This window comes from Cheilinus undulatus, linkage group 20 (assembly GCF_018320785.1).
Source record: "Cheilinus undulatus linkage group 20, ASM1832078v1, whole genome shotgun sequence".
In the NCBI taxonomy this organism is placed as follows: Eukaryota; Metazoa; Chordata; class Actinopteri; order Labriformes; family Labridae; genus Cheilinus; species Cheilinus undulatus.
The window spans coordinates 15,593,813-15,619,264 of NC_054884.1; the positions used below are offsets into that span (position 1 = coordinate 15,593,813).

At 39.6% G+C, this 25,452-nt stretch overlaps 3 protein-coding genes across 5 annotated transcripts in view; 2 read left to right on the forward strand and 1 right to left on the reverse strand.

Annotated features, from left to right (window-relative positions):
- Positions 1-869: 869 nt before the first annotated feature.
- lyrm1 (LYR motif containing 1) lies at positions 870-4,659 on the reverse strand. The gene is made up of 5 exons (XM_041816013.1): positions 4,574-4,659; positions 3,112-3,293; positions 2,964-3,024; positions 1,502-1,533; positions 870-1,402 (listed from the first exon to the last, which is right to left on the reverse strand). The coding sequence occupies exons 2-5, from the start codon at positions 3,268-3,270 to the stop codon at positions 1,289-1,291; spliced, it is 366 nt and encodes a 121-aa protein (XP_041671947.1). The 5' UTR covers positions 3,271-3,293; positions 4,574-4,659; the 3' UTR covers positions 870-1,288.
- A 703-nt stretch (positions 4,660-5,362) lies between these two features.
- Positions 5,363-18,068, forward strand: dcun1d3 (defective in cullin neddylation 1 domain containing 3). The gene is made up of 5 exons (XM_041816029.1): positions 5,363-5,746; positions 6,830-6,912; positions 13,650-13,697; positions 13,849-14,406; positions 16,096-18,068. The coding sequence occupies exons 4-5, from the start codon at positions 13,961-13,963 to the stop codon at positions 16,637-16,639; spliced, it is 990 nt and encodes a 329-aa protein (XP_041671963.1). The 5' UTR covers positions 5,363-5,746; positions 6,830-6,912; positions 13,650-13,697; positions 13,849-13,960; the 3' UTR covers positions 16,640-18,068.
- A 2,042-nt stretch (positions 18,069-20,110) lies between these two features.
- LOC121528547 (katanin-interacting protein) overlaps positions 20,111-25,452 on the forward strand; it is a 32,072-nt gene continuing 26,730 nt past the window's right edge. For 2 of the 3 annotated variants that reach the window (XM_041816054.1, XM_041816056.1), the window contains exons 1-7: positions 20,111-20,203; positions 20,747-20,855; positions 23,907-23,995; positions 24,211-24,386; positions 24,806-24,918; positions 25,032-25,133; positions 25,284-25,433. In XM_041816054.1, coding sequence (XP_041671988.1) covers positions 20,817-20,855; positions 23,907-23,995; positions 24,211-24,386; positions 24,806-24,918; positions 25,032-25,133; positions 25,284-25,433 — 669 coding nt within the window. In that variant the 5' untranslated portion in view covers positions 20,111-20,203; positions 20,747-20,816. Of the gene's footprint in view, positions 20,204-20,349; positions 20,407-20,746; positions 20,856-23,906; positions 23,996-24,210; positions 24,387-24,805; positions 24,919-25,031; positions 25,134-25,283; positions 25,434-25,452 lie in introns of those variants that run through there. The other variant, XM_041816055.1, reaches the window with a different exon arrangement.

Sequence of the window (25,452 nt, forward strand, 5' to 3'; positions counted from 1 at the left end):
GTGAATGTTTTGCAGATGATGAACCTTCAGGGCACCCATACACATCAAAAAACATTTGAAAGCATCCAACAAATTGTTGGAAATGATCGATGACTCAGTATAAGAATGATAGAAGAAATGGTCTCCATTAATGAAGAGACAGTTCAGCAAATTTTGCATGAAATTTGATCATGACAAGAGTGTGTGCCAAAGTTGTCCCAAACCTTCAGACTCCTCAAAAAGAAAAACAAATTTGTGGAGAGATTTTGGAACAAATTGAAGGAAATCCAGTTTTTGTAGCAGATGAAACTTGGATCTTCCAATACAATCCTGAGACAAAATGGCAGTCACTGCATTGGAAAACACCATCATCACCAAGGATGAAGAAAGCATGGCAAAGCAAGCCCAATTTCAAAGACATGTTGATTGTTTTCTTTGATATTTAGGGTGTAATTTTGGAACAAAACGGTCAACGGTGAATCAACACTATTACAAACAGGTTCTAGAAAAGTCTGAAGAAAGAGACCACAATTGTGGGAGAATATTTTCATTTTTGATCTAGACATTGCACCATCGCATCATAATGCGTTCTTGGTAAAGCAGTTTCTGGGACAAGAACAAATCCCAGTACTTGATCACCCTCCCAAATTCACCTGATTTGGCACTGGGACTTTTTCCTAAGATCAAATCTGTGCTCAAAGGAACACATTTGGAGTTTGTGTCAGAAGTAAAGAAAAGAACAGCCGGTTCTGAGACAAAGACTGACTGCTCTGCTTTGATCAGTGGAAGACCTGAACACAGCGGGTGAGTATATTGAAGAAGGACATTGGAAAATGTTAAATAAAACTGTATTGCAGTCTTGTTTTTTAATTGCCATACTTCGTATTATGAAGTGTTCTTAATACAACTTTATTAGCATCTTCATGTTGAAGTTCAGTTGCTTATAACAAATAGTTAAAATCATTGTATATCTCCATTTTAACACAAATCAAACACCCGTCTTAACCCCTACATGGCATAACAAAATGGGATATATTGTACAACATTAAGAGAAAAATAAATAAAATATACAATTTTATCGTATATTACAGGCCATTCCACAATGACAGGCTTCTGAAGCAGAGGCCAACACTCTCCAGGAACAGTTAGAGCTCATGTATTACACAGTTAACAGAGAAAAATAACAGTGCAAAGTGTTTCTTCATGAATGACGGTTTGCTCTTGCATCATTGAGTGCTTGCAACAGATCAGCTTGTGGATGCACTCTGGTTTCCTGTCCTTGGTAACTTGAACTCTTGCAAGGAGTGCATCAGGTCTCGTCATGTGACTGTAAGTAAATTGGCTTGGCTTGCTTCCTCAGGCGCTGCTGTGCTCGCAGCTTCCTGCCTTTCTGAGTCGCCAGTCCCAGTGGTGGAAGATATGTCTGGAAATATTCAGAGAACAAAATAAAAACAGCTGATTAAAACTTTACTGCAACACAGTGACCACAATAAACGTGCTCTCTCCTGTGTTTATTACTTACAGCTCTTGGATATGGGTTCCTGTAATGTAGACCTGGGAAACAAAAAATGAAAATCAAATCAATCAATGGAATAATAATACAATAATACATTTTATTAAGGGTGCCTTTATACGACAACAGGGGCTCTCAGTCAAAACAATAAAAAGATGAGGAATAAGAGATGCACTGCTCAGCTCTTCCCTCCTCTAACTACCTCCGCTGATTTGTGGACTTCCTGGTTTGTGCTGTAAACTACTTGCAAAGCATTCTGGGATCACTTGCAGCATTAGCCAGAAAGAGCATTTTTAACAGCTGAGACCTTAGACCTTACATCTGGGAGCAAAAGTAACTCTTATCTATAATAGAGTTGTATCAATAAATTTAATTGAATCAATTAAAATGCAACCTTCACAGCACATTTCCAAATCAAAATGCTCCCTTTAGACTTAACTCCTTCTTCCCTGAACCCCCCACCCATGTTTCTTCAGCAAACATCTGTGAGACGGAGAGAGTGGCAGAGCGGTGCTAAGAAACACATGAAAACAAGATTCTGCAATTGATTTCAAGTGATAATATGCATTTCAGTGTCACTTTGGTTTCTTGTATGCTGATGACAATGCTACATCATTAAACCCCGAGGAACAACATTATGAGTTATTGGAGCATTTTTGAGCCTCTGAGTGACACGAGCTGAAGAAAGCAGCATCCCATAAATGTGGACACAGAGCTGAGAACAACAAATCCAAAGGAGGTTTGACATTTTGCTTTATTAATATTCAAGAAAATCAAAACTTAGAAGAAATGTTGTAAACAAGTTAAACATTTAGCATCAATCATGCAAATATTTAACCTTGCAAAACAGATGGATTTGCCCGTTTCCGTGATTCTTACTGGCAGATCCATCTTGCAAAGCTCCCATCTGAACCGCTTGGGCCCGGTTAGAAAGTGACAAGGCCAATCAGCGTCGAGGGGCAGTACTTTTGGGCACGTCAGAGTTGTGATGTAAGCAAGCAGCTAGAACAGGCCGGTGCAAGTATGGCGGAAGAGATTAGGCTGTATGCTGCTAAAACGTGAGTTTTATCAGAACTTGATGACATTTCTTTGTTAAAAGAAGAACAAAGAACTACAGTGAGTTGTTTTCTTTTCAAAAATGACAAAAGTTGTGTACTGACATGTCTACAGTCGCAGCTATCTATGGAGTTTATTCACCTCGGTTTGGGGCTACAACGTCATGCGTTTTCTTGATCTGATTGGCCCATAGAGATATGACAGAACGTTCATCCAATCATCCTCCGAGTTTTTTTCAAAGGCTCTGCCCTCTCTCAAACACTGTCTATCGAAGGTTTTCCAGATGGATGTGTGAAAACACATCCATCTGGTGTGTCAGGTTAGAAAATAATAGTATTCTGTTAAAAGTGATTCTCATCTGAATTGGAAAAGGCTTTATTAGACCTTGTGTGAAGAGGCATTTCTCCCATCTTACCTATTTCTATCCTTGCTTCACATTCTTCTATACACTTCTTTATTGATTCTTGATCTGTGAGCTGGAAGGCAAACAAAAAAAAAGCTTACCCCTCCATATAAATATAACTTTTCATCTCTGTGAGGATTGTGGTTATTTTTGTCCATACCTGTTGGTTCTGTCTGAACAGTGTGCGTGCCTCTTGAAGGATGTATTTTCTCTCTGTCTCTGTGTCACCAGCAACTCCACTCTGTGCCTGCCATGTTCGAGCGATGCGGAACACTCGCATGTACAGGTTCAGGACGGTCCTGCGAGTGGAGGCTGTCATCTGGGCTCAGAAACAGCAGTTAACTAAAATGTAGAGTAATGTGTCCATTTTAATGTACGCATACATTTTTTTTATTCAAAATACTTTCTTGTTGCTAAACTAATTTGAAGCTACTCACTTGCTTTGATTCCCTTACTAAGGTTATAAAAAAAAAAGACAGTTTTTTAAAGATTGATTTTGGGACTTTTATGTGCCCTCATGCACAGAGAAGGACAGTGGACAAAGTGACAAACGGGAATGAGAGAGTAGGGTTGGACATGCTGGAAAGGTACCACAGGTCAGACTTGAACCTGGGCCGCCAGGTCACAACCAAACAGCTAGGTCATGTACGTCTCATTATTAAAACTGTAAAAAAAATTCTCTTCTGTCAAATTTAATCTAATAGCAGCTGCAAGCAAAATAAGGGGGAACACCATCTTACTTGCTCAAATATTTTGGCAAAAATTGTATTTTTGCAAAATAAATATTGCTTGTAATTTTTAGGCTTTAAAAATTAACAAATAACCCAGCATTGGGTGCCTTTTGTTACCATATGAAAACAGTCATAAATATAGTTAGATTTTACAAGCGTCATACTGAATTTACAATGCTGGTATTGTGACAGCCCAAGACCTTACCTTGAAATACTGTAAAACAAAACTCCCATTAATCTATCAACAATCACTGACATATACAAAAAACTAACCAACAGATATATAAATAAGCAACCACGATCAGGATAATCTTATACAACTTTGAGGCAAATCGTAATAAAATTCAGTGTGACATTTTTTGATGCACCTTACGTTAAGTAACTTAACCCCAGCTTGCTCCCACTGTTGCGTCGGTGGTGTGTGAATGTGAAGAAATAGGATTAGCTAAAACTGATGGCCACTTCACCTATTGTGGAGTGAATGGGTCAGTGTGACCTGGGGTTAGGTACAGTCGCTTTAGCCTGCTGTTCCCATTTTGTCACACTGGGTGTCGCTGTTATCACAAAAAGACTGATTCCACACATGACAGTGATGAAACATTACATGAATGAACGCATCTGGCATTAACGCTATGCTCTGATAAACGCTGGGATAACAAGGAGGTAACAACAAACATATATTTAGTGGTTAATGACTTTCAAAACTAAAAACACAAACAACACTCTGGTATCACTTGTCAACATCAAGTCAGTCGCCCTGTAGCTCCATTAGGCATAGACAGTTAATAAAAACGATGCGTTGATTTTCGGCAAAGGGGCGTCTAACACTGTAGACTCCATTACATTGATTTCCTGTATTTAACTGGGGTTAAAGTATCAACCATGACCTACCGACTGTCTTGAGAAGCTTGAGCTCGACAGAAGCTGTAGTGGTAAGGGCAGCAAAAACACATTTGTCGCCGGATGATGACGTCTACCAGAATCAATTTGTAGTTTTTTTCCCCAAAGCTTTATTAGTGGAATATAATGTGGATTGACAGTACTCAAAATGTTTCAGCGGCATAAAAACTTTGGCACAAAAAACTCTTGTGAAGAAGAGGTTTAAGTAACATGCCATATACGCACAAAATGCAAATGGAAAAAGGAACTTACTGTAATAATGAGGCGTAATACACATTGGTTTGGGCATGAGCAGTTTAAGTCTCATTTTTTATTAATAGTATTTAAATTTTAACCAACTTTAATGTCATAAATATAACTAAATTGCAAAGGCATCCTACATAACAACAAAAATCAAAACAGCTGTAATAAGCAAAGTAAAGTTATACTAACAAAAACATAAGAAACGTTACTTAAAATAGGGATGCTGAAAACGAAAAAAAAAAAACAATTATAATTGTTACTGTCATCCCTGCAAAGTTTAAGTTGCATCTGTGTCAGAAGACTGCAACACTTTTTGTAGTTATTTTTAGAGCCATTCATTAGTTTAAAGATTTAAAGAAAACATTGAAGAGTTAATTTAAGTATCTGTGAAAGTGCCACCTGCCTCTCTAAGAGGTTTTAGGGCTGCATAAACCTTATGTGTTTTATGGTAATTACATTTAAATGAATATTTGTATGTTGTGTTGTTACCATTGCTGTGAGGTAGATCAGCTGTTGGCCGCTTGCAGCAGGGAGGAAGTGATGCAGGAAAATGTTCACAATGTAGCTACACTCAATGACTAAAAGGGGGAAGCACAAAGAAATTGGCTGCTTAAGCTGGGATGGTCCTTTAACTCTAACAGTAGATTTGTTATAGTTATAAATGAAGTGAGGAGCGACCCCCCATTGCTGTTTTTTATTAAATTATTTTTATAAAGTGAAGTAATAATCGACATTGATGTGGAAGTTTTTGTCAGCTACCAGCTAACTAGTTAGCTAGCAATCTGAGTTAACGCGACGAGTTTGCCTCAGTTCGTTTCTTGTCGTAAACGCTGCCTTGGCCAACTTACTAACTACTTTATTTGAGCTGGCACACCTGAAGTAATGTACATCCAGGTCAACACAGAGGAATCTGTTAAAAAGGTAAGTTACTTTGGTATGATAATCGTGTCGCGCTGTTTTAATCGAAAGACCTAGCTTAGCCGATAGCTAACTTTTAGTTAACCGAGCTGATGCTAGCTAGCTATGGCGACGTCGTCGGGGCCAGACAGTTTTGATGTAAATGTTTCAATGGAGATGGTGTTTTGTAAAATTTTATCAAGCTTTACACTAAGAACTACTTGTTTCTTGACTGGTTGAACTATCCTGCTGTAGTTTGTTATCAAAACTGTATTTACTTGCCATTTTAGTTGTTTTGTATGTGCTGTTAAGCTCACTTGATCCTGTTTGAGCTAGCTACTTCCCCCCAGAACTAGGAAAAAATAACATTAATGACTGTAATATCAGTAGGGATCATCTATTCAGTTTTACGGAAGCGACACATCGCCAACAGCGGGGCAGATACAACACATTCTAAGTCTTGCTCAACTTTGTTATAGCTGCTGGTTTTCTGCCTTACAAATTAGCTTTATAAAACTACAGTGCTTGGCTAATACAGAAGGCTAGTTGAGGATGATAATTGAACATCGGGATTAATAATAAGTAGGCCACGAGACGTCCAACAGATGTTTAAGTGAAGTTAGTCAGCGCCAGCCGAGGAGACATTTGTCTCGACATGCCCCGATCTATGATCCACACAGACGATTTGCTCCGATGTTGTTTATATTTGCTTTTCTTAAGGAATACTAAACAAGTCCTGAGTTGATAAAATCAACGATAAAAGCTACTTAAATTTCAAGGAGCTAGTAGTTTTGGATTTTGAAAGCGAGTTTGTGAGATGTAATTCAGAACAAAGCGTGTCTGTGCCCTGTTAGAGGTCTGTCATTGGACACCCTCAACTCCAACACAAGAGCCTAAGTCCACAATACATTATACATTTTAAATCCTAAGGCTTTAACGTAATTTCCTTTGTCGATTTAATTAAAACACTGAAAACAATTCTGCACTGATGAGAAGTGTTTTGTTGTGCCCATATGACAGATTCATTGCCTGTTGACAAAAATAGAGTTTTGGGTATGATGAGCTATCGCTTTCTGCTTATGATGACAAGATAATGTGTCTTTTCAGCACTGTGGATGTCAAGGTCACAACGATGGAGCTGAATAGAGAGACACTCTGATCCATGGCCAATGCCATCTGAGGGACTCTGTGTAAGTAATACCCTGACCAGCTACTTCATAAGAAGACAATTAGGTGGTCAATGTTTACCTTTGGTGGAAGGAAGTGTGTGTAATTATCAAAAAGATTCATAACGTCAATGCATGTAAAGGTTGTCAAATTATTCAGTGCTTTGAGATCTTGTCATGATAAATACCAGTCATCATAGTTAGGGATGGGTATCATTTGGGTTTTTCTAGTACCTCTGCTAAACTAATACTTTTATACTGTGCTGGTGCCTTAAAAGTGTGTTGAAAGTCAGCAGGAGTCAAAGCGGTCTGAGTGTAGTGCATAATTTACTGAAATATTTTAAGAAGGTGCCAGTTGAATTTGGGATAAGAAAAGGCAACTGATGTAACTTCACACTAATTCCATATCGATTTTCTTGCCTTTCATTTGGGGTGGCAGGGTATCGAAATTAACTATCAATATTGTTGTTGTAATTCAGTCCAGTAGGTATCAGATGTTGGTACTAGGACCATGTCGATACCATAGTGATCTAGTATCAAAAATTAGCAATATTTTCCAAATTTTTAAGATCATCAATTAAATTTCAACCAAAGGCTGCCAAGAGAGAGAGAGCAAGAGAGACCACCCTTCATTACACAAATATGTTTTCAACTTGTTAGTGCAAAGTAGGAAGGAGTTTGCGAAGACTTTTTGGCAATTTAGAAATATATATTTCAGTCAGGAACACTCTTGTCATATATTTAATGATTTTATTGCAAAATGGATATACAGTTTTACTTAGCAGAGCCTCTGGTGCAAGCTTGACTTTCCAGGGAGCACATGGCTAGAAACCCCCATGCATTTATTACAACACGTATTGAATACAACAAAATTTCATTCTAAAATAATGAATCCACATTAGCGTGAATCTGAATATGAGAGTCAATAAGCTTTATGCTATAAAGGAGGAGGCTGGGGTGGAGGAAGTTAAGCCTTGCAGTAGCAACAGGAGTGTGGTGCATCAGCATTAATGCAAGCAGGGATTAGTCAGAAGTACATCATATTTAAATACACTGCTGTGTTGAGAAAAAGAGGTGTGATTGGCTGTGGGAGCTGGGAGGTGATAATTAGGATCAACTGGTTGTCAGGTCATGGCTGGGTGTATGACTACCATGTCCTAACAAACTAACATTAGGCTTCATTTATAATTTCCCAACATTGGTGGCCCAATGTCAACATTGCAGCCAAACCAATAAGGATGTAAAATATTGGATTTTTGCTGATATCTTATATGCCAGTATTTACAGATTAATTTTAGCCAACACAGATATTTAATTGTAGTTCAGACCTTAAAAAATTTTAGTTTGAGGTTGAATAAATTAACAAATATCAGTCCTTAAAACACACTTTGAAGTGTCAGGGATGATGGTGAACAAAAAAACATCAGCTGACGTAGGTCTGTTGTTCCACTTGTTTGATCATTTGGCCAATATATACAGCTGATGTAGGCAGATTTTCAAAGTCAAAATATTGGTTATAATTATGGCCAGAAATTTTAATATCTGCTAATATCAATATCATGCATCCATGATAAACAATATCAAAATTATTTGATTTTACTAATTATGTGAGATCTGAGTTTTTTAAAATATCCCTATTATAAACATAGAGTTCGATTAATGTGAACTGCAATAATAAAAATAATAAATCAAGGTACTTCCAGTAAAATGGACTGATAGAAGACAGATCAAACTTAAATTTCTCTTGTGTCAGATTGATTACTTTAAACATTAGTTCGTGTACAGTCATGTAATGCAGTTTGCATAGAAATATTCCAATAATCATTCCTAGGAATCAGTTCCTCTGATACAGCCTAAAATGCAGTACAAGGATTGGTTTAGTTGCTTCATTTATTCCTCAAGTATTGATTGATATTAGCCCTAAAATGTTATCGTTACTGTTATTGTTACTCAAACCAGTAATGTACTCATAATAGATTCATAACCTTTCATTCAGAATTTTACTTCCTCCAACAACTATTACCTACGTTAGAAATGAAGAAGTGGTTTCAGCTTTTCAAGTCATGATGATGAATAGAAACAGTGCATTTCTAGCTAATCAGCTGTAGTTGACACAGTATTCCCCATCACATGTTTTGGGGCCCTGATTACATAAATTTGAAGTTGAAATAATAAGACAATAAAATCTGGCTGACAAACAGAGGGGATTTTTAGCTCAGCCTTTCCCCTTTCATGTAATGAGTCTGGCAGCACAACAGAGATGGCAATCATATCACATTAATAAGAATAAAGTGATGAATAAATGAAAGTCTGTATTGTCATTGAAAGCACAGCAAGCAACACAAATGTGAATGCAACTCGACTGGTTTAAATACAACATAAAACACAGGACAATTTAACATGCAATAAAAACACAATATGTAATGAAGATTCATTAAAACCGAGGCTAAAATGACAATTAAAACTTGATATTGCACACTTAAAACTAAATTTAACTCACTTCTAAAAATGAAGTAAAGTGCAAGGAGTAGCAGCATGAGTGAAGGATTTTATTGTCTTACAGAGTTTAGAGTGCAGATGATCATTGGAAAGATGATAACATACATGTGCTGTTCTTTAACAAGTCTAGTAATAAATATTATTGGGGAAAATGAATGTAAACATCTTTAGTACAATTTTTTCCCTAACCTAAGTCAAGTTAAATTAGTTGTTTGTTTTTTTACATAAACCAACCTATAGTCTTTTTTCTGTAACAGCATGATATAGGATGGCTGCTACACAGTCAAACACGGAACCTGCTAGATCTCACTCTTACAGCGTGTTCTTAAAGCCGGCTCAGACGTCATGATTTTTTATGTTTCAATGGTCACTATGTCAGATTCACAGAGCCAGAGAGGTGTAGTGATTTCACTGACAGGCATGTCAGACTACACAGTGCTACCCGAGTAGTCCTCACCACCACAATGATGACATTAAAAGGCAGAGAGGTTGGGCTAGACTACACCCAGAAAGATGGTTAACAAACACACTGTTTTTACTGTACTGTTTGTTTACCCATCCAAACTTGGTGATGAATGATCAGCTAGCTTGATATTGATGTTATTGGCAGTTACTCACAGGTTTGTTAGTGTGTCTGCTTTTTCTCTCTCACTTTACTCTTTTTCCGTCAACAACACATCAGAAAGGCAGGGTTGTAGTTGCCAGAGCTCTACAATCTTTCCAGTGTCTCATAGTTTGATCTCAAGGCAATAACTTCATCCCTTGTCTTCACTTTGTCTTGTTTAGATTTTGAGACAACTACATGTGCAAAGCACTGTGTGCTTTCATCGATAAACGTCATTGCTGTCATGGAAGAAATCATGGGACCCAGGAGAAAAATCAAACCAGCTAGACTTTCTGTTGGGAGGTTGTGAGGCATCTCAGACGTGTCCTTGATTGCCATTCACAAAATGAAACAACAGATTTTCAGGTCCAAACCTCCATGACTGGTTGGGTTACAAGTAGGGGTGAAATGATTCCTCAAATTATTCGAGTGATTCGATTAAAAAAATTATTCAAGCAAATTATCTGCCTCGAGGGTTCGCTTAAATCAGTCACGTATGTATTTATGCCCATGCTGTAAGCTTGGACATCGCGCAGTGTGTTACACAGCGTGCTGTTTTGCACGGATGCCTATTTGTGTGGCATAATGCACTTGTTTTCTCTGTTACTATAACGTAACATGCATGATTCAAGGCGTAAAAATGACGAGGGAAGAGAAGTTGATGCATTGATGTTGACAGGCATGCATCCTGCGTTTTTACGCATCCAGTGGCTGCGGCTTCATAGCAAATATGGCACTATGCCTGCAGGGGTGAACCTACGCAGATCCCCGGGTTTACGCACTGCCTGCATGACTCACTGTGTGAGACAGTGCTCAATTTGTGTCTGCAGACTTTCCTAAACTTCTCTGATTGACCCAACAGTTTTACAGAAAACCATCTGGTGTCATGATTCACGTCCTGTTTTGGTGCTTTCCCTCTCCCTCTCTCTCCCTCTCTCTCCCTCTCTTCCGCCTGCACACATTATACATTTAATTAGAAATTATTTAAAATTCAGCACACTGATGTCTTTATTACAGCGTATTTTTCATAGTTTCAGCATCCCGAATAATTTGATTCTTCTATTGATAATAGTTGACAGTAATTAAATAGAAAAACTATTGCCACAGACAGTGACTGAGACTAAATAGGTTGAAGTTCATCATCATATAGTCAGGATTCAACGGGTCACAGAAGTAGTTTTATCCCTTAAAATGTGTTCTCCATGTCAGTGGATGGTCTTAAAAGATCATATTTTTTATGGTGGATGAACTCACAAACAAAAATGTGCAAAAATTAAAAGTGAACACCCTTTGAATTATAGACCGTATTCCTGTAATCTAAAGGTTCACCTTTCAGACATCATCAGACCACTGTGTGAATAATGGAACTTTATTCTTGCTATAATGTGAAATATTACATTCATGCATAAAGTAGAGGATGTTAAAATGATTAAGTGTCCCTTTACTTTAATGACAAACTGGAAAATAAAAATAAACTGCAATAGGAGAAATGAAGTGTTGGCACCAAAAATTTCGTGGGAGAAGATCCCTAAAACCCTTAATATGGCATAATCTAATGTCATTATTTAACTTCCTTTCCTTGTAACTTTAAGAAATGTAAATTGCCATCATAACTTTATTGCACTTTTTAAAATACATTTTCTTTAGGGAACCTGGTAATACCAATTTGTAATATAGCAGTAGTTCATTTAAGGGGCTCAGCTTCTTTTCTCATTTGTCTAGTACTTCTTCTCTTAAAAAATCAAAAGTGACTGATTTAAAAAATGCAATATTTCTTATTAGAGCACTCAATCGGTAGAAGTATTGCCAAACTACTCAATTACAAAAAGAATCACAATAACGCTTGTTGATGACTTCATTGTATCTGCCTCGGTGTGACTATGGCTTCAAGCACAGAGACCACAGGAGGAGCTGGTTAAAAAACGATGCTACGTAGAGGTGGGCGGTAAACCGGTATTAATACCGTCCCACAGCTGGCGGAGAGAGTGAGTTGTGACACGCAGCTCAGGCTGAGTCTAGTCAATAGCACGTTTAGCTCTAGCATTACATGTAGCCAGGTAACGAACCGAATGTCAAGGACTCTTGCCGTTGTAACTAGGCACAGTCAGCAGGCAAAACGTGTTTTTTCCTATCAAAGTCTGACGGCCATACCGCAACAAATGTCAGTGTGCTGTCTCTGTCAGCCTGCCTGGGGCTGTAACACAAGCTAAGTGCTGCGTTGGCTGGTCGCAGAGCCCAGCGCTGCAGCTCTTCCTCTTACAATGGCATAAACAGCTGTTTAAAAGTCTATTTTAACTTATGATTTCCTTTTCTAAGTCCACGGTGAGTCAAAGATCCAGGCTGCGATGTTAAATGAGGTCAGAAAAGCTGCTGTAAACTAGCCGTATTCTCTGGTACGTCAGCCAAAGCTAAGCTCACTCAATGCTAACACAATTCTTCCGTCAAGCTCTTCAAAATAAAATTAACGTGTTCAAGTCATTAGCAGCTTAGCAGAGATGAAATGCGAAACTTGGTGTGCAGTTAGAAGTAAACCTAGAGAGACTTAAAAAAAATAAAACATGTTTTCTCTATTCCTATACGTAGAGATAAATTGAGTATGCCATCAGAGGCTTGTTTTAAGGGGAGAAGGGGGTTAATAACACTTGAATTTGGATTAAAAAGCATTATCTCTTTTTAATTTTGTAATACCATGATATTATACTGTTATCGTCAAAGGCAAGAAAAATACCGTGACATGATTTTTAGGCCATATCGCCCAGGCCTAGTCTTAGCCAGTCTTTACGGCATGGGAGTGAGCATCAGTGATAAAATCAGCTTGATAACACTGAATCCTTTTTGTATCTAAACTACAAGCTGTGCAGAAGCAGCATGAAGCGACTTGCCATTTTTATCCCATCACCCTTGTTTTGTTTTGGGGGTGTTTTTTTGGTCACTTTTGTCGCCTCTGTTGACATGGTCAAGGAATGAGGACTGAGGGGATTTTACAAGTTTCAATTAGTGTCCACCAGGAAGATTTTGAAAAACAATGTGGTCACTTTCCTCACTCACAAAGCTTATTAGCTTGTTTTTTCAAAGTGGAGATGGTGGTGCATAAATGATATCTGTGATTCACATGTTGTGTGCTGACTTGTGTTAACACGAAGACAAAACTATTCAACTCACCACCATCAAAAGCTTGTCGATAAAAAGCAGCACACTTCTGCTTCTTCACAGTCAAATTACTTATTAAAGTTCTTCATAATAGAGTTTTATGAAAATGTATGTGTGTGGTGTCTAGTCAGAATTCTCATAAGAATACGGAAATCGTTAAAAAAAAGTGGGGAATAAGTAGATAAATTCATACAAACGTAGTCAGACTTGCATGGCTCAACTCAAAGAGGGCTCTTTGACATTGAGTGTTTTTCACAAATGCCCTGGTGAAATTTTCTAGAAGTTTTCATGTCGGTCAGCGAAAGGTTGGAGGAGGAAAAAAACAGAAGGGAGCTAACAGGGGAATTTCAGAGTAAAGTTTCAGACATGCTGCTCACCAGTTATTTTTAGGAAACTTTCAGGGATTCTGTGCAACTTTGACTAGTGCTTTAGTGTCTCTGCAACAAAGAATTCATGCTGCACTAGGTTTCTGTGGTTATAAGTGATCTTGAACTGTTTTTTTCCTCAGACTAAAGTGTGGAAGTGCAAAACCTGAATCCTGGCAGATTTGGCAAAGGTAATTTAATGACCTTTAACATTTAAAAGAAAAAGAGGTTTTATTTTCCTCCAGAAATTTGAATCTTGACCTTTTCTACTTTGAGCAAGACAGCCTCAGGTCAGACCCACAGTTAATGACACTTAACATTTCACCTCTGTCTCCTCCCCAGGCCTGAGGGTATGTTGAGACGTCCTGCTAGACCAGAGCAGAGGCGTCCAGGTGGTTCCGACGGGGACTGAAGGTGAGGAGAAAGGACAGACGAGGGGACCAGGGAGGAAGACATGGGCCAGTGTGTCACCAAGTGTAAGAACCCAACGTCCTCACTCGGCAGCAAGAGTGGAGACAAGGAGAGTGGCTCCAAGTCCTACCACAAGAAAGGAGGCGGAGCCGGTGGTGGTGGGGGCCACAAAGAAGAACCTAGTGCCCCGTGTAGCAAAGCCACCAGCGAGCTGTCCAATGGCACAAAGGCTCCTGAGGTCACTGTGGAGACGCCCGTCATCCCCACAGTAATGGGGGAACCACGCAAGGATGAGAGTCTGGATGGGGACGGGCTGTCACTGATGCGCATTGAGGAGCTGTTCTCCTGCTACAAGGATGAGCAGGAAGACGCCATTTTGGAGGAAGGCATGGAGAGCTTTTGTAACGACCTGTGTGTGGACCCAGCAGAGTTTCGAGTGCTTGTTCTCGCCTGGAAGTTTCAAGCAGCGACAATGTGCAAGTTTACAAGGTGAGGCAGGGTTTTGGGGAATGGGGCATGTTATTGTTACTGGTATTTGTTGATCAGGGTGAACTAGCATAACAACTGCTAGACGATTGGCTGTGAATGAGATTAGACGACTAAAGAAACTACAACCCAGATGCTCTGCAGGAATATAAACAATGTTTTGATAAACAGAATTTGCCATCATTTCCTGTCTTATTTTTGAGTCCCATACCTTTGTTTTCTGTTTTAATATTCACTGTCTGGCTGGAAAAGTCAAAAATCAAGAGAAAAACTTATTTTCTCCTATCAAATCTTATTGGAATGTAATTGGGGTAAAAAATAAAACACTTTTTTTCATCAACGAAGTCGGCCAGATATATATCCTGAAGATCTTCTGAAAACTGGTCCCACTCTTATATTGCAATAATTAAAAAAGCATTTTGTTTATTCTTTTACCTCATGATTTTATCCGCGTTAGATGTGTTTATTTGCATTCAGTCCTTTTGTAACATAAGTTACATGCTTGTTTCTCCCTTCTACTCTTACTGTCATTTCTTGTAGTCTTTTGATTTAAAACACATTTCTAAAGCAGGTTACTTTGACTAGATTGCTGTTGGTTAATAATTGCACCTCTTATCCAAACAGTTTAACAGGATTTTAACTCATACCTTCTATGCATAAATTAAGCATCACATTTAATATGTAAACATTTCTTTGAAATGTAAAATAAATGTCAAAAGTAGAACTCAAAATAATTTACAAGTTCATTAAATTTGTTACATTTAGGGAGAGAAAGAAAAACTGAAGTAAATAGTGCATTCTTGACAAGAAAAACAAGAAAAGCAGCAATAAACTAGCTACAAGTGCTTTGTTTCTTGTGTTTATATACAGAAAACAACACAGAGCACTGTAGTATGAGTGTAGGACACTGTTGGCATCTCGCAGCCACAAAAAATATATATAATGGTATAGGAAACTCCGGTCTTAACACGAGACATCACACCTTAGTTTATGCTAGAAGGAGGCTGATACCTGTTGATTTCTCTCTCTTCTGCTCTCTCTCCCTCTTCCAAGTGCAAACACATTCAGTGATGATAATACATACCGATATAAATACCGCATATATATTGCATATAATTTTGCAGTATAAATGACCTGCATGACAAGTACTTCTCAAGCCATAAAGGCAGCTGCTTCTCCATTATCCGTTTGACTCCCTGGCCTTCAGTCTTCCACTTTCCAGTTGTCGATTAATCTATCCTACAGCAACACAGCTTTCAGCATCCTAAACTGAAGCAATGTGCACCCACCCAGTAGTTTCATACTGTCAGGTGTGGGGGAACACAGGAAATAGATTCTGCTGTACACTCCCACTCTGCAGTGTGTGTCAGAGATGAATAGGACTGCCTGCTGGCCAGACTGCTCGTCACTGTTCTCTCTCTGTGATTCTTAACTCAGCACTTTTCCATCCAGTGGCTTTTGACAACAGCACACTCTGGTTTTCAACATGTTTTATAGTCAGCTGTTGCTTACTGGAACTGTTTGAATTACGTTTGACTTTTGTGGCCTGTGTTGTAGCGCTTTGGTTAACAGTATTTATACATGTTTTAAGAGTCATCTCTTTTGAAAAACACAACAGTGTATCCGTTCAACTAAAGCTTACATTTGGCCTTAATCTCTTTAATTTTCTTTTTGTTTACTTTGTGTCTTCAGGAAGGAATTCATTGAGGGCTGCAAGGCCATAAAGGCAGACAGCCTGGAGGGCATCTGCTCACGTTTCCCCTGCATGCTGTTAGACGCCCAGGGTGAGGAGAACTTCAAGGACCTGTACCGCTTCACTTTCCAGTTCGGCTTGGACGCTGAGGAGGGACAACGCTCGCTGCAGCGTGAAATCGCCATCGCCTTGTGGCGCCTTGTTTTCACCCAGGACACACCTGCAATCCTGGAGCGCTGGCTGGACTTCCTGGCAGAGAACCCCTCAGGTATTCGGGGCATCTCAAGGGACACGTGGAACATGTTTCTCAACTTCACCCAGGCCATCGGGCCTGACTTGAGCAACTACAGCGAAGACGAGGCCTGGCCCAGCCTCTTCGACACTTTCGTGGAGTGGGAGCTGGAGCGCAGGAAAAAAGAGGAGGAACAGGCACTGACGGCAAATGAGGAAGAGAGGAGGTGTACTGAGACAGAGTGTTCTCCCACCACAGACAGACGTGAAACAGAGGGGAGTCGCGGCTCACAGACGTGGGGGGGCCACTGACCAGGAAACATGAAATATTTGTAAAGGAGGGAAGGATGTGACCTACACGTGAACTGTGCATCTGTGAATCATTGAATGAATATGAGTATTACAGTGACAGCTGTTCATCTGGGCTCTCCTTTTTTCTGTCGGGTGGGATTCCTGCTTTGCAACCTTGTTTTTTTGGTTTTTGAAAGGGCTCTAAGAACTTTTCTGTTTTAAGCACTTCTATTTAAGTTATTGTTTTACTTTTCTCTCCTCCCATGAGTGTTTTTAGTCAACGGACGTGTGGTCCATTTTAACATATACCTACCTAACATAACCCAGCAGAGTTAGCTCAATAAAAGCTTAATTTTCATTACAAGCGTCAGGAAAAGCCATAGACATTTCCCACATTTATCATTTAGACAGTTGATTTTGACCAGGTAACAGTACTGGTATGTTTTCTGCAAGGAACTAGTTAATAATAAATAAGAAGGGAAATTTTGGCAACCTGTGGACAACAAAATATGAGATTTACAGTGAGAGTTGGGGTCATGAAGCTCATCTTGACTGAGCTAATCCACATGGATTGTATGCTTTTATCTTGCAGTGCTGTGAGGATTAATTGATTGCACATATATGCCTTTGTAACTGTTAGCCTGCAGTATCACTGCAAACGGTAACGGGTTACAGTTCTGTCACAAGGGCGTTCAATTTTCAAATAACTAAAAAACATCATTTACATTTAATACACAAGTTGGTTTCTGTAACACACCCACCCTCTCTTCTGCGTTGAGTGTTTTGAGTGCTACTTGTGCAGTTAGCAGCGTGTTAAAGCAGCTGACTGTGCTCCTTTTGACCTAAAGCATGAACCATTTTAACGTCCACCTATTTTCAAGAAGCGGTTAAGTGTTTAAAACACAATGATGCTAGCTTTTCTCTAAGATTGAAGCCTGGGACACAAAGTGGCAAGAGCCTGGTCTTGGTGCATAAATTCATGACAGTTAACACTGGGTCACACGCAGTGCTTTTATTTACTTTCAGGGGTTAAATATTATTCCCATCTTTGAACTACTATATTTTAAAGAAATGTCTACATATTCCACAAATAATGTTGGCTGCTGCTGGTGATGGTTGTAATGGAGTGCACAAAAAAACCAATGGCATGCTTAGTGGATATACTTGCAATGCTTTGCAGAGAGATTGATGTCAACCACATCATTTCCATTTCAACCTTTTCCAAACAGTAGATGGTTCTTAAGTATAGCCTAGGGTGTTTTGAGATGAGTGAATGAGTATTAACTAGACATGCTTGCTAATCAAGAGTCTGTGATATGGGTCCAATGTGGTAAGAAGGGTGGCCATAACCTGATCTGTTTGGTTTACATCTAAAATGGTTTTATTTCAAACCCCTTTGTCCTTTTTTATATAAAATGTATTGATTTATAATAAATAAAACAGTGTTGAACTTTTGACTGCTGACCACTGATATCTTTACATATCAGTTTATTTTGAGGGTAGGGAATTTCAACACAGCTTCTCCAAACATCCTAGTTTAATTTTTTTTATTCTTATTAGTTTATTTTGCACACAGAGACATAATAATTTTACATAAACTACCAGGGTCTCAATTATTAGTCCCAGGAATGCTTAAGTCAGTTGTGTCGACTTGCTGGATAACAGCCTGCAGATATTTGTTGTAGTTTTCAGTCGATCTCAGACACGTCTCCTGAGGAATCCCAACCAAATCTTCTTTGACCAGTCTCTCAAGATCCTCTAGATTTGATTGTCTTCTTTCATTGACCTTGTTCTTCAGTTCACCCCACATATTTTTCATGGGATTCAAGGCAGGGCGTTGTGCTGGCCAATCAGTAACATTCACTTTGGGCTCCTGGAAGTAGTTCTTCACCAGGAGTGATGTATGTTTTAGGTAGTCAAGTTGGAAGATACAGCTATTACCCAGACCCAGTTTTTCTGCTGAGTTACTGAGGATTTCTACAAATAGAGAAACATCCCAAAGAATAAAACTAAAATATGCTGTATGAAAATATGGTATTTACTGAATTGTTTTTGTTCACCATTTTCATCTTGTTGTCTGTCCCTGCTTTCTTTCCCTCCATCATCCTCATCTTGTTCACTGTACCTGCTTTTGTCCCTTACATCATCCTCATCTTGTTCTCTGTCCCTGATTTCTTCCCCTCCACCATTTTTGTCTTGTTCACTGTCACTGCCTTCTTCCCCCATCATCCTCATCTTGTTCTCTGTCCCTGCCTTCTTCCCCCATCATCCTCATCTTGTTCTCTGTCCCTGCTTTCTTCCCATCCATCATCCTCATCTTGTTCTCTGTACCTGCTTCCTTCTAGTCCATCATTGTTATCTTGTTCTCTGTCCCTGCCTTCTTCCCCTCCATTTTCTTCATCTTGTTTTCTGTACCTGCTTTCTTCCCCTCCATCATCCTCATCTTGTTCTCTGTCGCTCCTTTCTTCTCCTCTACCATTTTCATCTTGTTTTCTCTCCCTGATTTCATCTCCTCCACAATTTTCATCTTGTTCTCTGTCCCTGCCTTCTTTGCCTCTACCATTTTCATCTTGTTCACTGTCCCTGCCTTCTTCCCCTATCATCCTCATCTTGTTCACTGTCCCTGCCTTCTTCCCCATCATCCTCATCTTGTTCACTGTCCCTGCCTTCTTCCCCTCCATTTTCTTCATCTTGTTTTCTGTATCTGCTTTCTTCCCCTCCATCATCCTCATCTTGTTCTCTGTCGCTCATTTCTTCTCCTCCACCATTTTCATCATATTCTCTGTCCCTGATTTAATTTCCCCCACAATTTTCATCTTGTTGTCTGTCCCTGCCTTTTTCCCCTCCATCATTTTCATCTTGTTCTCTGTCCCTGCTTTCAACCCTCTATCATCCTCATCTTGTTCTCTGTACCTGCTTTCTTCCCCTCGATCGTCCTCATCTTGTTTTTCCTCCTCCACCATTTTCATCTTGTTGGCTGTCCCTGCCTTCTTCCCCTCCATCATTTTCATCTTGTTCTCTGTCCCTGCTTTCTTCCTCTCTACCATTTTCATCTTGTTCTCTGTACCTGCTTTCTTCCACTCGATTGTCTTCATCTTGTTCTCTGTCCCTGCCTTCTTCCACTCGATTGTCTTCATCTTGTTCTCTGTCCCTCTTTTTTCCTCCTTCAGCATCCTCATCTTGTCCTCTGTCCCTGCTTTTTCTCCTCTATCAAACTCATCTTGTTCTCTTCCCCGTCTCAGGAGGTTAAAAATTCCATTTACTGTTTAACACCACTGGAGAATACTTTAAAAAACTGTAATTTTCATTGGGTGGGGGGGGGGGAGTTATTTTGTCCTCATTTGTACTTGTACTCTCCAGATGAGTGTGGGTGTTGCAGGTCTTGTGGAGGCTTGTATGGATACAGGAGCAGCAGAGAGGGAGAGGACAGGCAAAGGAGGAGGGGCTTACACTGATGGAGCTCTTGTCATTGGTGGACAGCCATCCTAGTTACCAACCAACACTACTCACAGGACACATGAGAAAACAGGAAAAAGTCGTACATTTTAAGAAAGATAACAAATTAAACACAGATTTGTGGTGACGGTGGGTATTTTTCTGGCATTTAAAATGCAAGTGCCAGCGAGAATCTGTGAAAAAATAGTTTTTTGTTTCGTTTTATGTTGAGAAAAGCTACAAGCTAATGCTAACTTGCTAGCCTCCGTTTGTTATTAGCGTCAGTGCTAACGATGCTGTTTGGTCGCCTGTTATGTCTTCTCCAGGGACTATCCTGCTAAAAAAACTTTCTGGTAATGTAAAAATTATCCAGCTAGCCTTCTCTTATTATCCATATCAGGAATAGCAAGCTTGACCGCCATCGTTATGGTTTACAGAAATTAATATTACAGCCGTTTGGTCCCTTCATGAGATTATGATGCGGCAGCGCAAAGATGTCTTGAAATGTGTTTTTATTCATCAAAACCCGGCTAAAGCAAGAAGTAAGCGCTTGGCGTGGTCGTAGCAGATATTTTGTTAGTTGTTCATCCTCTTCTAACGGGTGGGGCGACATTTTTAAAGAGCTGCTTACAAGGTAATTTAGGTATCATGTCACAGGTAACCTTGGGATGCTCATGTGTGTTTCCTCTACAGCGATAATGAAGCAAAACAAAGATTTCAATGATGGATACTCGGCGCTCCCCCAAATCTCGGTTCGGATTATATGAACAGCTTCATCCGCAGGCACACAATGGATAACGAGGTAAGGAAACATCGTTTTCGTGTAATGACTCATCTGCTCTGTCAGAGAGTTCAAATCATCTGTCATCTTACTTGATTTGCTAAAAAAATAAGCTGTCGGATTTCCTGTGCATTTGTTTCAATTATGCATGCCAGGTTTTACAGCAGAGTCTCAGCTGTCTCTTGTTTTTCTACACTCTGGTACTAACAAGTACTCTCTGTTCCCTCTTTAAATTTCTTTGTTTCCCTCCTGCTCCTCATATAGGCTGATGCTGTAGCATTTTTCATTTCTAAAAACTGAGTAAGGGCTTTGTGATTTTTTTATCTTGCATGGTTTATAAAAGTGGAATGGCATGAGCTGTCCTGTATGTGTCTGTGTAACGAAGACAACCAGTGCTCCTTCCAAGACTCAATAATTCAATTCATACTGGCTGAAAGTCAAAATCAACATTTCTTTTCCTCAGGCATGCAGAAATAACAAGTCTTTATGGAGTCTTTTCATTTTAAGTGGTGGATTGTTAATGTCTCTGTTAGATTCTCAAATGTAGAATTGATTTCTTATGTGAAGTTAAGTTTTAATCTTACAAGCGCAGATTTTAAGTCTAGTTTGTCTTTGATGTTGTTTGAAATATACACAAATACAGAGTGATATAATATTTAGTTCCTCAGGGGCAGCAATGCTACATAAGAAATTAGACATTAGAGGTTGAAACATAAGGTTGAATGAAGTGTGAGAGAAACTGTTAAAATGGCACTTGAAGCGACAGAGGCAGTGTTAAATCAGACCAGTAGAAACAGATCCACCAGTACTTACAAAGTGCAGCTAGAAATATTACACCAATATACAATAGCCGCATTTCCGTCCAGTTTGGTGGTCCAGTTTGATTGAGTACGGTTTGGTATGGTTTGGTAAACCACAAAATAGTTTGCATTTCCACAGTTACCTGTACCTCCATTGGTGGGTGTGTAGCTCCAGCCTTTTGGGGCGGGGTATGCTCGGCATCCCCATGGAAGGCTGCTGAAAAAATAGGATGGTATGGGTCACTTATTTAGGACCCTTTCCAAATGGTAATGGAAACACAAATGTGTACCCTACCAAACTGAACCAGACCGCTTGGTAGAAACAGCCTAAGGCTTCCCAGTTAGGGCAAAAAGCAAGATTGTGATGATACTGAGATTGGGATTATTAAACATACTTTAAGTGTGATTTCAATGATTAAATGCTTTTGTAGGAATGCATGATACTCTGTTTTTTGCTGTTATCCATTATGCCAGCAATTTCAAAGTCGTTTTAGCTGATAACAATATTGATGAAGATTTTTATATTTATACTTAAGACCTAAAACTTAAGTCCTCAAAGTACACTTTAGAGTTCAAGGATGAACAGAATAACAAAATTGAGTAATTAAAACACATTATAAAATGTAAGGAATGGGGATAAACAAAGAAAAAGACTTAAGCTGTCAGGGGTCTGTTTGTCCAGCCTAAAACTCCAAAAGTTTTTTGCAGCCGATATAGGCCAGTATTAAAGAAGTGTTTATACCTGCCTACACTGATAATTAACTTTTTAAGCTAATATTGGCTGATACTGATGTCATGCTTATAATATCGGGCTTTCTTATAAATTTGTTGGCTTGTTTTGAGAGGATGCAAAAACTGTGTAAAACATTTTGCAAGTTATTTCACATTATTCTAGGTCCAACTCCTTAAACTCAAGTTGCTCATTATGACTAAAGTTGATTTCTCTTTTTTGTTAACTAACAGCTGTCTTAGTCTCATCTTCTACAGCTCTCTTGCTTTACAAACTAACTGGAAATATGCACCATGTCTGTCACTGCTCCTCACTTAAATTAAAAGGGAGAGCTGTTTTGGTGGGAGGGGCAAAGAGTGCGCTGTACCTTTCTGTTGTCTTCCGTAGCTCTCTTGCTTTACAAAAAAAAACTGGAAGTCTGCGCCATGTCTCTCTCTGCTCCTCACTTAAATTAAAAAGAGAGCTGTTTTGGTGACTGTTTTATACACTACACTGTAAAGGAAGATCAACATGACATATAACATAGCAATCATAATCTTGATTGTCATGTTTTACAGTGGGGAGCCAAAATTATATTTGAAATTACATCTCCAGTTGTTGCCCAGCTTTTGTGTACATAACGGAAATATTACCCTAAATAGACCCATACATGGAGAATAAAGCACTTACAGAAAAGTATGATCTTTTTTTGCCTTTATTTAATTGGCGAGACAGGAAGTTATGGGGAGAGAGTGGAGAAGAAATGCACAAAACAGCACCAGATTTGGGATCAGTCATTGTGTCTAGGTTGGTTGCTTCTGTATTTGGGCGTCTACTGTACTAACTGAGCCAAACTGGCGCCCATAAAGACAAATAAAAGGAATACTTTGTACTAAACTGTGTGAATTGCTGGGTTGTAGGATGACAAATAGTCAGCTTCATCTCTTTATTTGGCATGCAAGTAAGTATGCATTATGCAAAGAAGACATTACTGTGCAATGTAATAGCTCTTGATCCAGTCATTTTAATCTGTGTGCCCACATCTAATGAATTCAGTGTAGGATTGAGTTTTAAAGCGCCTACATTTGACTAGGTATTGATTCATGAAATTGTTGGAATTACTCCACATGGATGTTGGCCCAACTTTAGTCAGTAGTTTCACTTAGTTAAGGCACTCATACTGTCGTGCTTGCTTTTCCTCCAATTTATTTCAGTGTGGGGAGTCTCCTGGCGTTAGAGTAAAAAAGAAGTTGTCATTATTTTGAACCATCGTGAACAAAATCAGCAAACATTTTGAAAAATTACAACCATGCACAGATGGATGAATCTTCAGCGTATTTTCCACCTCATTCACTGACTCAGTGTTTTCCCCATTGCATGAGCTGTCGTGACGCTTTATGTACTCAAGACTGGAAGAGAAGCAGTTTGCATTCATTTTGTAATATTGTTTGCAGTCTGTGAATGTGAATACCCATGTTGCACTGTGACAATCTGTTGTCCTCAAATAGCTGATGTCGGCTTTCCTGACTCTGCATGTGTTTACTCTTGCTCATGCTCTTGAAGGAGAATCCGACGTGCCAAGGAGGGAAGCTTGCCTCTGCTGTAGATGACACTCTGGATGAATATTTAATCGCCCTCCAGCACAAAAACAGGTGAAGTGTGAGCATGGGCTGCTTGGGAGGGATGGATAGGTTTACAGAAGAGACACACATAGCTTTTGGGACACTGATTGTTTTGTTAATCTTGGGTACACAGAAGTAGAGTGTGAAGCATGCAAGATTAAAACAGATCTGTGGGTCTAAATCTTAAACTTAATCAAGCTGTGTTGCAGTGCCCTTTTTTTTTCACAGTTTTCTTTCCTCCTCAGGATCCTAAAGCGCCTTAAAGTCAAAGACCCTAGAGAGATCGAGTTGGAACAGCTTGAGCAAGGTTTCTCTATTTATTTAAATGGAGCAAATGCTGATGCCAGTAGGAAGCAGCCCAAGAGCTCCAACCACCAGTCTGTGTCCTCCTCACATGCTCGGAGGCCTGCACATACAGCAGGTATGCTGCTCTGAGACCAAAATAAACCTACACACTTTAAAGTAAAAACTCTTATGTAAGACCTCATAATTCTTTTATCTCTCTGATGTGCGGGGGGGAAAGTTGCACTAAGTTATTTTTACACATAAATGGAGGGCTCCACATCGTACTCATCTTTAACTGCTTCTGTCATCCCCAGACCATATGGAGGACCAGCAAATAGCCAACACTCTTCAGCTTGTATCGTGCATGGCATGATCTCATGCCCATTCCTCAGTGAATAAATGATAGTGACAGTTGTAGCTGGCAGCCAGTTCTTAGTTCTTCCTCTCTCTGTGCTGTGGACCATCTGCGAGTGTGCCAGCGTGTTCCTTCTCCTCCGAGGCAGCAGTCCGCTGCAAGCTGCTCACGTTCTTTTCTTTGCTCTTACTCATTCGCAGATGCCTGTAGAAGCATCCACCAGTTAACTGAAGACAGGCGCAATCTGGAGCAGACCCACAGGAAGAGGAGTCACACTGCCCCCGGAAAGGTCCAGAGGAAAGAATGGGTACAGGTAGAGGCTTCTCATTTCTTCTTATTGTAATTGTTGAATTCAGTGTGTGAGAAAAAAACTACTTCCCTGTAAAAGTACACTGTGTAAATGTTTCCTTTCATGTCTGTTTGAAGGATTCTGTGAGAATTCGAACAGAAGAAGGACCAAGTTTGAAAATCTCCCCAGAAAAGCGCTACCCGGAGGATTTTGAGCCTTATGAAAGCATAGACATGGAGGTAGAGTGAAAACATAACAATGCCTACTAAGCCTGTGTGTGGGTGTTTTTTCAAGGGGAGGGGCTATGTGTCAGATGCAGCTGTCTGTACTACTTAGCATCTCTCCATCTCTGCCATTTCCACTTTGTCCAATCACCCTGTGTCACACAGAGCTCCAGTCCGCGCTCGTCTCATACCCCCTGCTCCCAAAGAGATACCCTCAAGGTGTCACGCTCCTTCAGCTCCAGGCCTGAAAGCCAAGGAGGCCAGGCCAGCCAGGAGCACAATGAGAAGGTACTTCTCAACCTTGAAGAAGTGAAGGTAAGCTAAAGAATAAGTA